The 14,236-nt window shown below is 42.2% G+C and overlaps 1 protein-coding gene across 4 annotated transcripts in view; it reads left to right on the forward strand.

Moving 5' to 3' along the window:
• The window catches only part of LOC109881705 (mitogen-activated protein kinase 1), a 55,658-nt gene that overhangs the window by 33,234 nt on the left and 8,188 nt on the right, over positions 1-14,236 (forward strand). For all 4 annotated transcript variants that reach the window (XR_004207725.1, XR_004207723.1, XM_031816477.1 and 1 more), the window contains exons 3-7: positions 2,160-2,349; positions 2,762-2,878; positions 5,594-5,708; positions 6,274-6,515; positions 13,620-13,749. Coding sequence is in view for 2 of the 4 variants with exons in the window: in XM_031816477.1 (XP_031672337.1) it covers positions 2,160-2,349; positions 2,762-2,878; positions 5,594-5,708; positions 6,274-6,515; positions 13,620-13,736 (781 nt within the window). In the remaining 2 variants the exon portion in view is untranslated. The remainder of the gene's footprint in view (positions 1-2,159; positions 2,350-2,761; positions 2,879-5,593; positions 5,709-6,273; positions 6,516-13,619; positions 13,750-14,236) is intronic.

The raw sequence follows: 14,236 nt of genomic DNA on the forward strand, positions 1-14,236 counted from the left end.
TTCTTTGGATTTTTAGAAATTCTTTAAAAGACAAGCACGTACAGTTTGTTTTTGCGGTTTGTTCTTTATTGTAGAGCCAATAAGATTGGAGAAGTGGTTTATCCATACATCTCTGTTTTGGATAGAGAACTCTTCATGTTGTTTTTTTGTCTAGTTTTCCCAGAAGTGGTTAGTCTATTGATAATTCAATCACATTGAGCTTATTTCTGACCTGCTGTTCCTTCTTTTTCCGTATGTATTTCTGTATTGTTTTGGTGATTCACCATAGTGAAGGCGTAGACTCAGGTTTTCTGGGCCTCTATGTTTTTGGTTGGACAGGTTCTCAATTTCTTTCAAAGGTTTTTGCATTCTTCATCAAACCATTTGTAATTTTTAGATTTGATCGGGAAGCTGAGAGATCAAATATACTGTTTAGGTTTTCTACTGCCAAGTCTACACCTTCACTATTACAGTGGAAAGTTTTACCCAGGAAATTGTCTAAAAGGGATTGAATTTGTTGTTGCTTAATAGTTTTTTGGTAGGTTTCCAAACTGCATTCCTTCCATCTATAGCATTTCTTAAATTTACTCAGTTCCTTTGGTTTTGATGCCTCATGATTGAGTATTGCTCTGTTCAAGTAGACTGTGATTTTGCTGTGGTCTGATACGGGTGTCAGTGGGCTGACTGTGAACGCTCTGAGAGACTCTGGGTTGAGGTCAGTGATAAACTAGTCTACAGTACTACTGCCAAGAGATGAGCTATAGGTATTACCTACCGTAGGAGTCCCCTCGGAGCCTACCATTGACTATGTACATACCCAGCGTGCGACAGGAGTTGTGACTCGATTTTGTTGGTGATGTCGTAGTTGTGCCTAGGGGGGGCATATGGGGGAGGGAATGCTGTCACCTCCAGGCTGGTGTTTGTCCCCCTGTGTGCCGAGGGTGTCAGGTTCTTGTCCGGTTCTGGCATTTAGGTCACCACAGAGTAGTACATGTCCCTGGGCCTGTAAATGATTGATTTCCCCCTCCAGGATGGAGAAGCTGTCTTCATTCACCTCTTGATACTACCCATCCCGGGTCCGGGAGCGTAATCATCAACTGACACTAATTAGCATAACGCAACGGACATAAATATTACTAGAAAATATTCCTATTCATGAAAATCACAAGTGAATATATATTGAAACACAGCTTAGCCTTTTGTTAATCAACCTGTCATCTCAGATTTTCCAAATATGCTTTACAGCCAAAGCAAGACAAGCATTTGTGTAAGTTTATCGATAGCCTAGCATAGCATTATGACTAGCTAGCAGCAGGCAACCTAGTCACGAAAATCAGAAAAGCAATCAAATTAAATCGTTTACCTTTGATAAGCTTTGGATGTTTTCACTCAAGAGACTCTCAGTTAGATAGCAAATGTTCCTTTTTTCCAAAAATATAATTTTTGTAGGCAAAATAGCTCCATTTGTCCTTCACGTTTGGCTGAGAAATCGACCGGAAATTGAGGTCACTACAACACCGAAAAATATTCCAAATTAGCTCCATAATATCGACAGAAACATGGCAAACGTTGTTTATTATCAGTCCTCAAGGTGTTTTTCAAATATCTATTCGATAATATATCCACCGGGACTCGTGGCTTCTTAGTAGGAAAGAGAAACAATGGCCGCATTTGTCCTTTACACACAACACTCTGAGAGACTCCAGCTGACCACTGACACAATGTTGACATTCAGGCTCATTTTTCAAAATAAAAGCCTGAAACTATGTATTGTGACACTAGACACATTAGGGAAGCCATAGAAAAAGGAATCTGGTTGATATCTCATTCACTGCTCAATAGGGACGCATAGGAAAGCAGGGGTCTCTAAATAAGAGTCACTTCCTGATTGGACTTTTCTCAGGCTTTCGCCTGTAATATCAGTTCTGTTATACTCACAGACAATATTTTTACAGTTTTGGAAACTTTAGTCTTTTCTATCCTAAGCTGTCAATTATATGCATATTCTAGCATCTTGTCCTGACAAAATAGCCATTTACTTTGGGGGCGTTATTTTTCCAAAAATGAGACGTGTGGTTTCGGCAGAGCCTGCTGAGATCTCTCTCTTTCTCCCCACCAACACAGCAGCAGTGTGATGAACAGCCCCAGTCGAGTTTGTTCCTTAACCCTCTGTTATCCAGCTACATCGTGCAGGACCTGATGGAGACAGATCTGTATAAGCTGCTGAAGACCCAGCACCTGAGCAACGATCACATCTGTTACTTCCTGTACCAGATCCTGAGAGGCCTGAAGTACATCCACTCAGCTAACGTCCTGCACCGCGACCTCAAACCCTCCAACCTGCTGCTCAATACCACCTGTGATCTAAAGGTACAGAACCCTGACCTCTCATCCCTGCCCCTCATCCCCTAATGTACTGCTCTGTGGGGCAGAGAAAATTGTGCTGTTTTACAGCAAATGTCCTTAGATTTAAAAAAATATTTTTTTTTTGCTTACTGCTCATTATCATCTGTTATCTAGGGGTACAGAACCCTGACCCTAATGTCCTGCACCGAGGCCTAAACCTACTGCTCATTATCATCTGTTATCTAGGGGTACAGAACCCTGACCCTAATGTCCTGCACCGAGGCCTAAACCTACTGCTCATTATCATCTGCGACCTCAAGTTTGTGGATTGATTTTTACAAAATAGCACCAGGTCCACCCACTCGTCTCTCTCCACCCTCCTTCTCTACCCTCCTCTCCTCCCTTCTCTCCTTTCTAAACTCCTCCCCCTCCTTAGATCTGTGACTTTGGTCTTGCACGTGTGGCTGACCCGGACCATGACCACACGGGCTTCCTGACAGAGTATGTTGCGACTCGTTGGTACCGTGCGCCTGAGATCATGCTCAACTCAAAGGTGAAATGCAACAGCTCAATACACCACTACACTACAGCAACCCATATTAGTCTACAATACACCACTACAACAACCCATATTAGTCTACAATACACCACTACAACAACCCATATTAGTCTACAATACACCACTACAACAACCCATATTAAACAACAATACACCACTACACTATAACAACCCATATTAGTCTACAATACACCACTACACTACAACAACCCATATTAATCTACAATACACCACTACAACAACCCATATTAATCTACATTACACCACTACACGATAACAACCCATATTAGTTTACAATACACCACTACACTACAACAACCCATATTAATCTACTATACACCACTACACGATAACAACCCATATTAGTTTACAATACACCACTACACTAAACAACCCATATTAGTTTACAATACACCACTACACTAAACAACCCATATTAGTCTACAATACACCACTACACTAAACAACCCATATTAGTCTACAATACACCACTACACTAAACAACCCATATTAGTCTACAATACACCACTACACTAAACAACCCATATTAGTCTACAATACACCACTACACTAAACAACCCATATTAGTCTACAATACACCACTACACTAAACAACCCATATTAGTCTACAATACACCACTACACTAAACAACCCATATTAGTCTACAATACAGCACTACACTAAACAACCCATATTAGTCTACAATACAGCACTACAACAACCCATATTAGTCTACAATACACCACTACACTACAACAACCCATATTAGTCTACAATACACCACTACACTACAACAACCCATATTAGTCTACAATACACCACTACACTAAACAACCCATATTAGTCTACATTACACCACTACACTAAACAACCCATATTAGTCTACAATACACCATTACAACAACCCATATTAGTCTACAATACACCACTACAACAACCCATATTAGTCTACAATACACCACTACAACAACCCATATTAGTCTACATTACACCACTACACTAAACAACCCATATTAGTCTACAATACACCACTACACTACAACAACCCATATTAGTCTACAATACACCATTACAACAACCCATATTAGTCTACAATACACCACTACAACAACCCATATTAGTCTACAATACACCACTACAACAACCCATATTAGTCTACAATACACCACTACACTAAACAACCCATATTAGTCTACAATACACCACTACACTAAACAACCCATATTAGTCTACAATACACCACTACACTAAACAACCCATATTAGTCTACAATACACCACTACACTAAACAACCCATATTAGTCTACAATACACCACTACACTAAACAACCCATATTAGTCTACAATACACCACTACACTACAACAACCCATATTAGTCTACAATACTGCACAATATAATGTACTTGACTCAGGCTTGTTTTGAGATCAAACCTCTGTCTGTAATATACATGACTCAGGCTTGTTTTGGGGATATTGGTGTAATGCTGAGGATGTCGTAGGATTTGTTTAGCGACCGAGAGTAAAGAGAAAAGCTCCCTCGCTGCCGGGACGGACCAGATTGAGTCACGCACTGTGCCACTTTGTGATTGTTCGCCCAGGCAGACCAGCCAATCGATGCTAAGCTTATTTGTGTCCCGGGGGGTGGAGTCATCATTGCTTTTAGTTAGCGCTATGAGTCATGGAAGACAACAAGCCAATAACCAGTGAGAGGTTAGGTATTTATGACCCTCTGGCAATAGCAATTAGACTGTCCTGTTGTCTCCCTCCCTGTTTTGTGCAACTCGAGGACCCATCTGCCAGGGGACATGTATCTACTGTATTAATGCTAGAGGTTACTACAGCCAGGGGACATGTATCTACTGTATTAATGCTAGAGGTTACTATATGTATCTACTGTATTAATAGTAGAGGTTCCTATGTGCTGTGTTAATGCTAGAGGTTCCTATGTGCTGTATTAATGCTAGCGGTTCCTATGTGCTGTGTTAATGCTAGCGGTTCCTATGTGCTGTGTTAATGCTAGAGGTTACTATGTGCTGTGTTAATGCTAGAGGTTCCTATGTGCTGTGTTAATGCTAGTGGTTCCTATGTGCTGTGTTAATGCTAGTGGTTCCTATGTGCTGTGTTAATGCTAGAGGTTCCTATGTGCTGTGTTAATGCTAGAGGTTCCTATGTGCTGTGTTAATGCTAGAGGTTCCTGTGTGCTGTGTTAATGCTAGAGGTTCCTGTGTGCTGTGTTAATGCTAGAGGTTCCTGTGTGCTGTGTTAATGCTAGAGGTTCCTGTGTGCTGTGTTAATGCTAGAGGTTCCTGTGTGCTGTGTTAATGCTAGAGGTTCCTGTGTGCTGTGTTAATGCTAGAGGTTCCTGTGTGCTGTGTTAATGCTAGAGGTTCCTGTGTGCTGTGTTAATGCTAGAGGTTCCTGTGTGCTGTGTTAATGCTAGAGGTTCCTGTGTGCTGTGTTAATGCTAGAGGTTCCTGTGTGCTGTGTTAATGCTAGAGGTTCCTGTGTGCTGTGTTAATGCTAGAGGTTCCTGTGTGCTGTGTTAATGCTAGAGGTTCCTGTGTGCTGTGTTAATGCTAGAGGTTCCTGTGTGCTGTGTTAATGCTAGAGGTTCCTGTGTGCTGTGTTAATGCTAGAGGTTCCTGTGTGCTGTGTAAATGCTAGAGGTTCCTGTGTGCTGTGTTAATGCTAGCCTCTCCTCTCTCAGGGTTACACCAAGTCTATTGATATCTGGTCTGTGGGCTGCATCCTGGCTGAGATGCTCTCCAATAGACCCATCTTCCCTGGGAAGCACTACCTGGACCAGCTCAACCACATACTGGGTACACACACACACACACACACACACACACACACACACACACACACACACACACAGTTTGATATTCAACAATTGTTGTATGTCTCCCTCTAGCTGTTGAGCTGACCCCTGGTGTCATGTCTCCCTCTAGCTGTTGAGCTGACCCATGGTGTCATGTCTCCCTCTAGCTGTTGAGCTGACCCCTGGTGTCATGTCTCCCTCTAGCTGTTGAGCTGACCCCTGGTGTCATGTCTCCCTCTAGCTGTTGAGCTGACCCCTGGTGTCATGTCTCCCTCTAGCTGTTGAGCTGACCACTGGTGTCATGTCTCTAGCTGTTGAGCTGACCCATGGTTTCATGTCTCCCTCTAGCTGTTGAGCTGACCCCTGGTGTCATTTCTCTAGCTGTTGAGCTGACCCCTGGTTTCATGTCTCCCTCTAGCTGTTGATCTGACCCCTGGTGTCATGTCTCCCTCTAGCTGTTGAGCTGACCCCTGGTGTCATGTCTCCCTCTAGCTGTTGAGCTGACCCCTGGTGTCATGTCTCCCTCTAGCTGTTGAGCTGACCCCTGGTGTCATGTCTCCCTCCAGGTATCCTAGGGTCTCCTTCCCAGGAGGATCTGAACTGCATCATTAACATCAAGGCCAGGAACTACCTGCTGTCTCTCCCACTGCGCTGCAAGGTCCCCTGGAACCGCCTCTTCCCCAACGCTGACCCCAAAGCTCTGGACCTGCTGGACAAGATGTTGACCTTTAACCCCCACAAGAGGATCGAGGTAGAGGAGGCTCTGGCTCACCCTTACCTGGAGCAGTACTATGATCCTACAGATGAGGTAATGACCCCTGACCCTGGCTCACCCTTACCTGGAATAGTATTACAACCCTACAGATGAGGTCATGACCCCTGACCCTAGCTCACCCTAACCTGGAGTAGTACTACGGCCCTGCAGTTGAGGTAATGACCCCTGACCCTGACTCACTCTTACCTGGAACAGTACTATGGCCCTACAGAAGAGGTAATGAACCCTGGGGTTAAAGTTCTGTCACTGCGATGGATTTCCATCGTATGGCTGAGTAAAACTAATATATACAGTGCATTTGGAAAGTATTCAGACCCCTTGACCTTTTCCACATTTTGTTACATTACAGCCTTATCCTTATTCTAACATTGACTAGGGGTGAACAATTTAATCAATCTTCACACAATACCCCATAATGACAAAGCAAAAACAGCTTTTTAGAAATGTTTGCAAATAATAACGGAAATATGACATTTCCACAAGTATTCAGACCCTTTACTCAGTACATTTCCACAAGTATTCAGACCCTTTACTCAGTACATTTCCACAAGTATTCAGACCCTTTACTCAGTACATTTCCACAGGTATTCAGACCCTTTACTCAGTACATTTCCACAAGTATTCAGACCCTTTACTCAGTACATTTCCACAGGTATTCAGACCCTTTACTCAGTACATTTCCACAGGTATTCAGACCCTTTACTCAGTACATTTCCACAAGTATTCAGACCCTTTACTCAGTACATTTCCACAGGTATTCAGACCCTTTACTCAGTACATTTCCACAAGTATTCAGACCCTTTACTCAGTACATTTCCACAGGTATTCAGACCCTTTACTCAGTACATTTCCACAGGTATTCAGACCCTTTACTCAGTACATTTCCACAGGTATTCAGACCCTTTACTCAGTACATTTCCACAGGTATTCAGACCCTTTACTCAGTACATTTCCACAAGTATTCAGACCCTTTACTCAGTACATTTCCACAGGTATTCAGACCCTTTACTCAGTACATTTCCACAAGTATTCAGACCCTTTACTCAGTACATTTCCACAGGTATTCAGACCCTTTACTCAGTATATTTCCACAGGTATTCAGACCCTTTACTCAGTACATTTCCACAAGTATTCAGACCCTTTACTCAGTACATTTCCACAGGTATTCAGACCCTTTACTCAGTACATTTCCACAGGTATTCAGACCCTTTACTCAGTACATTTCCACAAGTATTCAGACCCTTTACTCAGTACATTTCCACAAGTATTCAGACCCTTTACTCAGTACATTTCCACAGGTATTCAGACCCTTTACTCAGTATATTTCCACAGGTATTCAGACCCTTTACTCAGTACATTTCCACAGGTATTCAGACCCTTTACTCAGTACATTTCCACAGGTATTCAGACCCTTTACTCAGTACATTTCCACAGGTATTCAGACCCTTTACTCAGTACATTTCCACAGGTATTCAGACCCTTTACTCAGTACATTTCCACAGGTATTCAGACCCTTTACTCAGTACATTTCCACAGGTATTCAGACCCTTTACTCAGTACATTTCCACAGGTATTCAGACCCTTTACTCAGTACATTTCCACAGGTATTCAGATCCTTTACTCAGTACATTTCCACAAGTATTCAGACCCTTTACTCAGTACATTTCCACAGGTATTCAGACCCTTTACTCAGTACATTTCCACAGGTATTCAGACCCTTTACTCAGTACATTTACACAGGTATTCAGACCCTTTACTCAGTACATTGTTGAAACACCTTTGGCAGCGATTACATCCTCCAGTCTTCTTGGGTATGACGCTACAAGCTTGGCACACCTGTATTTGGGGAGTTTCTCCCATTTCCTGCAGATCCTCTCAAGCTCTGTCAGGTTGGATGGGGAGCGTTGCTGCGCAGCTATTTTCAGGTCTCTCCAGAGATGTTCGATCGTATTCAAGTCCAGGCTCTAGCTGGGCCACTCAAGGATATTCAGAGGCTTGTCCCGAAGCCACTTCTGCATTGTCTTGGCTGTGTGCTTAGGGTCGTTGTCCTGTTGGAAGTTGAGTACTCAGTCTGAGGTTCTGAGTACTCTAGAGAAGGTTTTCTTCAAGGATCTCTCTGTACTTACATCCGTTCATCTTTCCCTCGATCCTGACTAGTCTCCCAGCCCCTGCCGCTGAAAAACATCCCCACAGCATGATGCTGCCACCATCATGCTTCACCGTAGGGATGGTGCCAGCTTTCCTCCAGAAGTGGCACTTGGCATTCAAGCCGAAGAGTTCAATCTTGGTTTCATCAGACCAGAGAATCTTGTCGGTGCCTTTTGGCCAACTCCAAGCGGGGTGTCAGGTGCCTTTTATTGAGGAGTGGCTTCCTTTTGGCCACTCTACAATAAAGGCCTGATTGGAAATGCTGCGGAGATAGTTGTCCTTCTGGAAGGTTCTCCCATCTCCACAGAGGAACTGTAGAGCTCTGTCAGAGTGACCATTGGGTTCTTGGTCATCTCCCTGACCAAGACCCTTCTCCCCCGATTGCTCAGTTTGGCCGGGCGGCCAGCTCTAGGAAGAGTCTTGGTGGTTCTAAACTTCTTCTATTTAAACATTTGTTCTTAGGGACCTTCAATGCTGCAGACATTTTTTGGTACCCTTCCCCAGATCTGTGCCTCGACACCATCCTGTCTCTGAGCCGATTCCTTCGACATCATGGCTTGGTTTTTGCTCTGACATGCAAAAATGGGACCTTTATATAGACAGGTGTGTGTGCCTTTCCAAATCATGTCCAATCAATTGAATTTACCATAGGTGGTCTCCAAGTTGTAGAAACATCTCAGGGATTTTTAATGGAAACCGGATGAACCTGAGCTCAATTTTGAGTCTCATAGCAAAGGGTCTGAATACTTTTGTAAATAATGTATTTCTGTTGTTTTTTTATACATTTTCTAAAATGTCTAACAACCTGTTTTCACTTTATCATGGTGGGTTGTGTGTAGATTGCTGATGTAAACATTTTAGAATAAGGCTATAACGTAACAAAATGTAGAAAAGGTCAAAGGGTCTGAATACTTTCTGAATGCAGGTGAAATTATTATTTTGGATTATAAAACATCTACAACTAGATAGAAAGTGTATAAATTATGATGGGGCAATATTTATATACATTATAATGGGCCAATGTTTATTATACATTATAATGGGCCAATGTTTATTATACATTATAATGGGCCAATGTTTATATACATTATAATGGGCCAATGTTTATATACATTATAATGGGCCAATGTTTATATACATTATAATGGGCCAATGTTTATATACATTATAATGGGCCTATGTTTATATACATTATAATGGGCCTATATATATATATATATATATATATATACATATACACACACACACACACACACACACACACACAGTGGGGCAAAAAAGTATTTAGTCAGCCACCAATTGTGAAAGTTCTCCCACTTAAAAAGATGAGGCCTGTAATTTTCATCATAGGTACACTTCAACTAAGACAAACAAAATGAGAGAAAAAAATCCAGAAAATCACATTGTAGGATTTTTTATGCATTTATTTGCAAATTATGGTGGAAAATAAGTGTTTGGTCACCTACAAACAAGCAAGATTTCTGGCTCTCACAGACCTGTAACTTCTTCTTTAAGAGGCTCCTCTGTCCTCCACTCGTTACCTGTATTAATGGCACCTGTTTGAACTTGTTATCATTATAAAAGACACCTGTCCACAACCTCAAACAGTCACACTCCAAACTCCATTATGGCCAAGACCAAAGAGCTGTTAAAGGACACCAGAAACAAAATTGTAGACCTGCACCAGGCTGGGAAGACTGAATCTGCAATAGGTAAGCAGCTTGGTTTGAAGAAATCAACTGTGGGAGCAATTATTAGGAAATGGAAGACATACAAGACCACTGATAATCTCCCTCGATCTGGGGATCCACGCAAGATCTCACCCTGTGGGGTCAAAATGATCACGAGAACAGTGAGCAAAAATTCCAGAACCACACGGGGGGACCTAGTGAATGACCTGCAGAGAGCTGGGACCAAAGTAACAAAGCCTACCATCAGTAACACACTACGCCGCCAGGGACTCAAATCCTGCAGTGCCAGACGTGTCCCCCTGCTTAAGCCAGTACATGTCCAGGCCCGTCTGAAGTATGCTAGAGAGCATTTGGATGATCCAGAAGAAGATTGGGAGAATGTCAGATGAAACCAAAATATATATATTTTTCCTCTCTGCGCTTTTAACGGACCTCTGAGACTATCACAGTGCAGGTGCATTTATACGGAGACTTGATTACACACAGGTGGATTGTATTTATCATCATTAGTCATTTAGGTCAACATCGGATCATTCAGAGATCCTCACCGCACGCTCAATTTTTCAGTTTTTGATTTGTTAAAAAAGTTTGAAATATCCAATAAATGTCGTTCCACTTCATGATTGTGTCCCACTTGTTGTTGATTCTTCACAAAAAAATACAGTTTTATATCTTTATGTTTGAAGCCTGAAATGTGGCAAAAGGTCGCAAAGTTCAAGGGGGCTGAATACTTTCGCAAGGCACTATATATATATACACACACACACACACACACACACACACAGTTAAAGTCAGAAGTTTGCATCCACTTAGGTTGGTGTCATTAACTTGTTTTTCAACCACTCCACAAATTTCTTGTTAACAAACTATAGTTTTGGCAAGTCTGTTACGACATCTACCTTGTGCATGACACAAGTCATTTTTCCAACAATTGTTTACAGACAGATTATTTTACTTAATCACAATTCCAGTGGGTCAGAAGTTTACATACTTTGTCTTTAAACAGCTTGGAAAATTCCAGAAAATGATGTCATGGCTTTAGAAGCATCTGATAGGCTAATTGACAACATTTGAGTCAATTGGAGGTGTACCTGTGGATGTCTTTCAAGGCCTACCTTCAAACTCAGTTCCTCTGCTTGACATCATGGGAAAATCAAAAGATATTAGCCCAAGACCTCAGAAAATAAATTGTAGACCTCCACAAGTCTGGTTCATCCTTGGGAACTATTTCCAAATATCTGAAGGTACCACGTTCATCTGTACAAACAATAGTACGCAAGTATAAACACCATGGGACCACGCAGCCGTCATACCGCTCAGGAAGTTGATGCGTTCTGTCTCCTAGAGGTGAACGTACTTTGTTGAAAAACGTAAAACGAGTCCCATATCGACATAACCTGAAAGGCCGCTCAGCAAGGAAGAAGCCACTGGTCCAAAACCACCATAAAAAAGCCAGATTACGGTTTGCAACTACACATGGGGACAAAGATCGTACATTGTGGAGAAATGTCCTCTGGTCTGATGAAACAAAAACAGAACTGTTTGGCCATAATGACCATCGTTCTGTTTGGAGGAAAAAGGGGGAAGCTTGCATGCCAAAGTACACCATCCCAACCGTGAAGCACAGGGGTGGCAGCATCATGTTGTGGGGGTGCTTTGCTGCAGGAGGGGCTGGTGCACTTCACAAGATAGATCACATCATGAGGAAAGAAAATTCTGTGGATATATTGAAGCAACATCTCAAGACATCAGTCAGGAAGTTAAGGCTTAGTCACAAATGGGTCTTCCAAATAGACAATATACCCCAAGCATACTTCCAAAGTTGTGGCAGAATGGCTTAAAACCTCTCAAGGCTAAGGGGTGGTATTTTCACGCCCGAATGAAAAGCGTGCCCAAAGTAAACTGCCTGCTACTCATGCCCAGAGGCTAGGATATGCATAATATTAGTAGATTTGGATCGAAAACACTCTGACGTCTGAGTACAACTTATTTGGTGAAACCCCGAGGACAAACCATCTAGGAAAAAAAATTGATGTCACTCTCTTTTCAATGGTTTTCTATGGGGATCTGGATTTTTAAGGCACTTCCTTACAGTTCCTTACTATCGCTTCCACTGGATGTCATCAGTGTATAGAAATTGGTTGATGTTTTTCCTTTGTGTAATGAAGAAGTAGCCCTGTTCAGAACGAGGGTCAAGTGACGTGTACTGTTTGTTAGAGGCACGTGACCTGAAAGCACACTCCACCTCCGGTATTGAACGCAGTTTATCCCGTCTTAAATTGTATCGATTATTTACGTAAAAAAATACCTAAAGTTGTATTAGGAAAGTTGTTTGAAATGTTTGGACAAAAATTATATATTTTATAGTCATGTTGCTCGAGTTGGAACCGGTGTTTTTCTGGATCAAATGGACATTTTGGAGATATAACGACGGAATTAATCAAACAAAAGGACCATTTGTGATGTTTATGTGACATATTGGAGTGTCAACAGAGGAAGCTCTTCAAAGGTAAGTCATGAATTATATCTATTTCTGACTTTTGTGTTGCGCCTGGCGGGTTGAAATATGATTGTCATGTGTTTGCATGCAGGGTGCTGTCCTCAGATAATCGCATGGTTTGCTTTTGCCGTAAAGCCTTTTTCAAATCTGATACGTTGGCTGGATTCACAAGTGTAGCTTTAATTTGGCGTATTGTGTGATTTCATGAAAGCGTAATATTTATAGTAATTTCATTTGAATTTGGCGCTCTGCCATTTCACTGGACAAAGTCAAGGTATTGGAGTGGCCATTACAAAGCCCTGAACTCAGTCCTTTAGAAAATGTGTGGAACTGAAAAAGCGTGTGCGTGTAAAGAGGCCTACAAACCTGACTCAGTTACACCAGCTCTGGTCAGGAGGAATGGGCCAAAATTCACCCAACTTATTGTGGGAAGCTTGTGGAAGGCTACCCGAAACGTTTGAACCAAGTTCAACAATTTAAAGGCAATGCTACCAAGTACTAATTGAGTGTATGTAAACTTCTGACCCACTGGGGATGTGATGAAATAACTAAAAGCTGAAATAAATACTAAATATTCTATACTATTATTCTGACATTTCACACTCTTAAAATAAAGTGGTGATCCTATCTGACGTAAGACAGGGAATTTCTACTAGGATTATATATCAGGAATTGTGAAACTGAGTTTAAATGTATTTGGCTGAGGTGTATGTAACCTTCCGACTTCAACTGTGTATGTATATGTGTATGTGTATATATAGTTTAGACTCTAACCTCCTGTCTCTCTCTTTCTGTTAGCCTGTAGCCGAGGCTCCTTTCAAGTTTGACATGGAGCTGGATGATCTCCCTAAAGAGACCCTGAAGGAGCTGATCTTTGAAGAGACGGCTCGCTTCAACACAGTCTGCAGGTCCTAACCTATAGAACCAGGTACAAACAGCAGACAGGGCCTTATGAGGTTCTGCCCAAGTATGGTGAATAATAGGGGGTCATTTTGGACTGCCTTTGTTGAAGGTGCAATGGATAGCTCCCTCTCTCTCTAACAGCTCTCTCTCTAACAGCTCTCTCTCTAACAGCTCTCTCTCTAACAGCTCTCTCTCTAACAGCTCTCTCTCTCTAACAGCTCTCTCTCTCTAACAGCTCTCGCTCTCTAACAGCTCTCTCGCTCTCTAACAGCTCTCTCGCTCTCTAACAGCTCTCTCGCTCTCTAACAGCTCTCTCGCTCTCTAACAGCTCTCTCGCTCTCTAACAGCTCTCTCGCTCTCTAACAGCTCTCTCGCTCTCTAACAGCTCTCTCGCTCTCTAACAGCTCTCTCGCTCTCTAACAGCTCTCTCGCTCTCTAACAGCTCTCTCGCTCTCTAACAGCTCTCTCTCTCTCTCTCTCTTTAACAGCTCTCTCTCTCGCTCTCTCTCTTT

The sequence above is a fragment of the Oncorhynchus kisutch genome, linkage group LG3 (assembly GCF_002021735.2).
Source record: "Oncorhynchus kisutch isolate 150728-3 linkage group LG3, Okis_V2, whole genome shotgun sequence".
Classification (NCBI taxonomy): domain Eukaryota; kingdom Metazoa; phylum Chordata; class Actinopteri; order Salmoniformes; family Salmonidae; genus Oncorhynchus; species Oncorhynchus kisutch.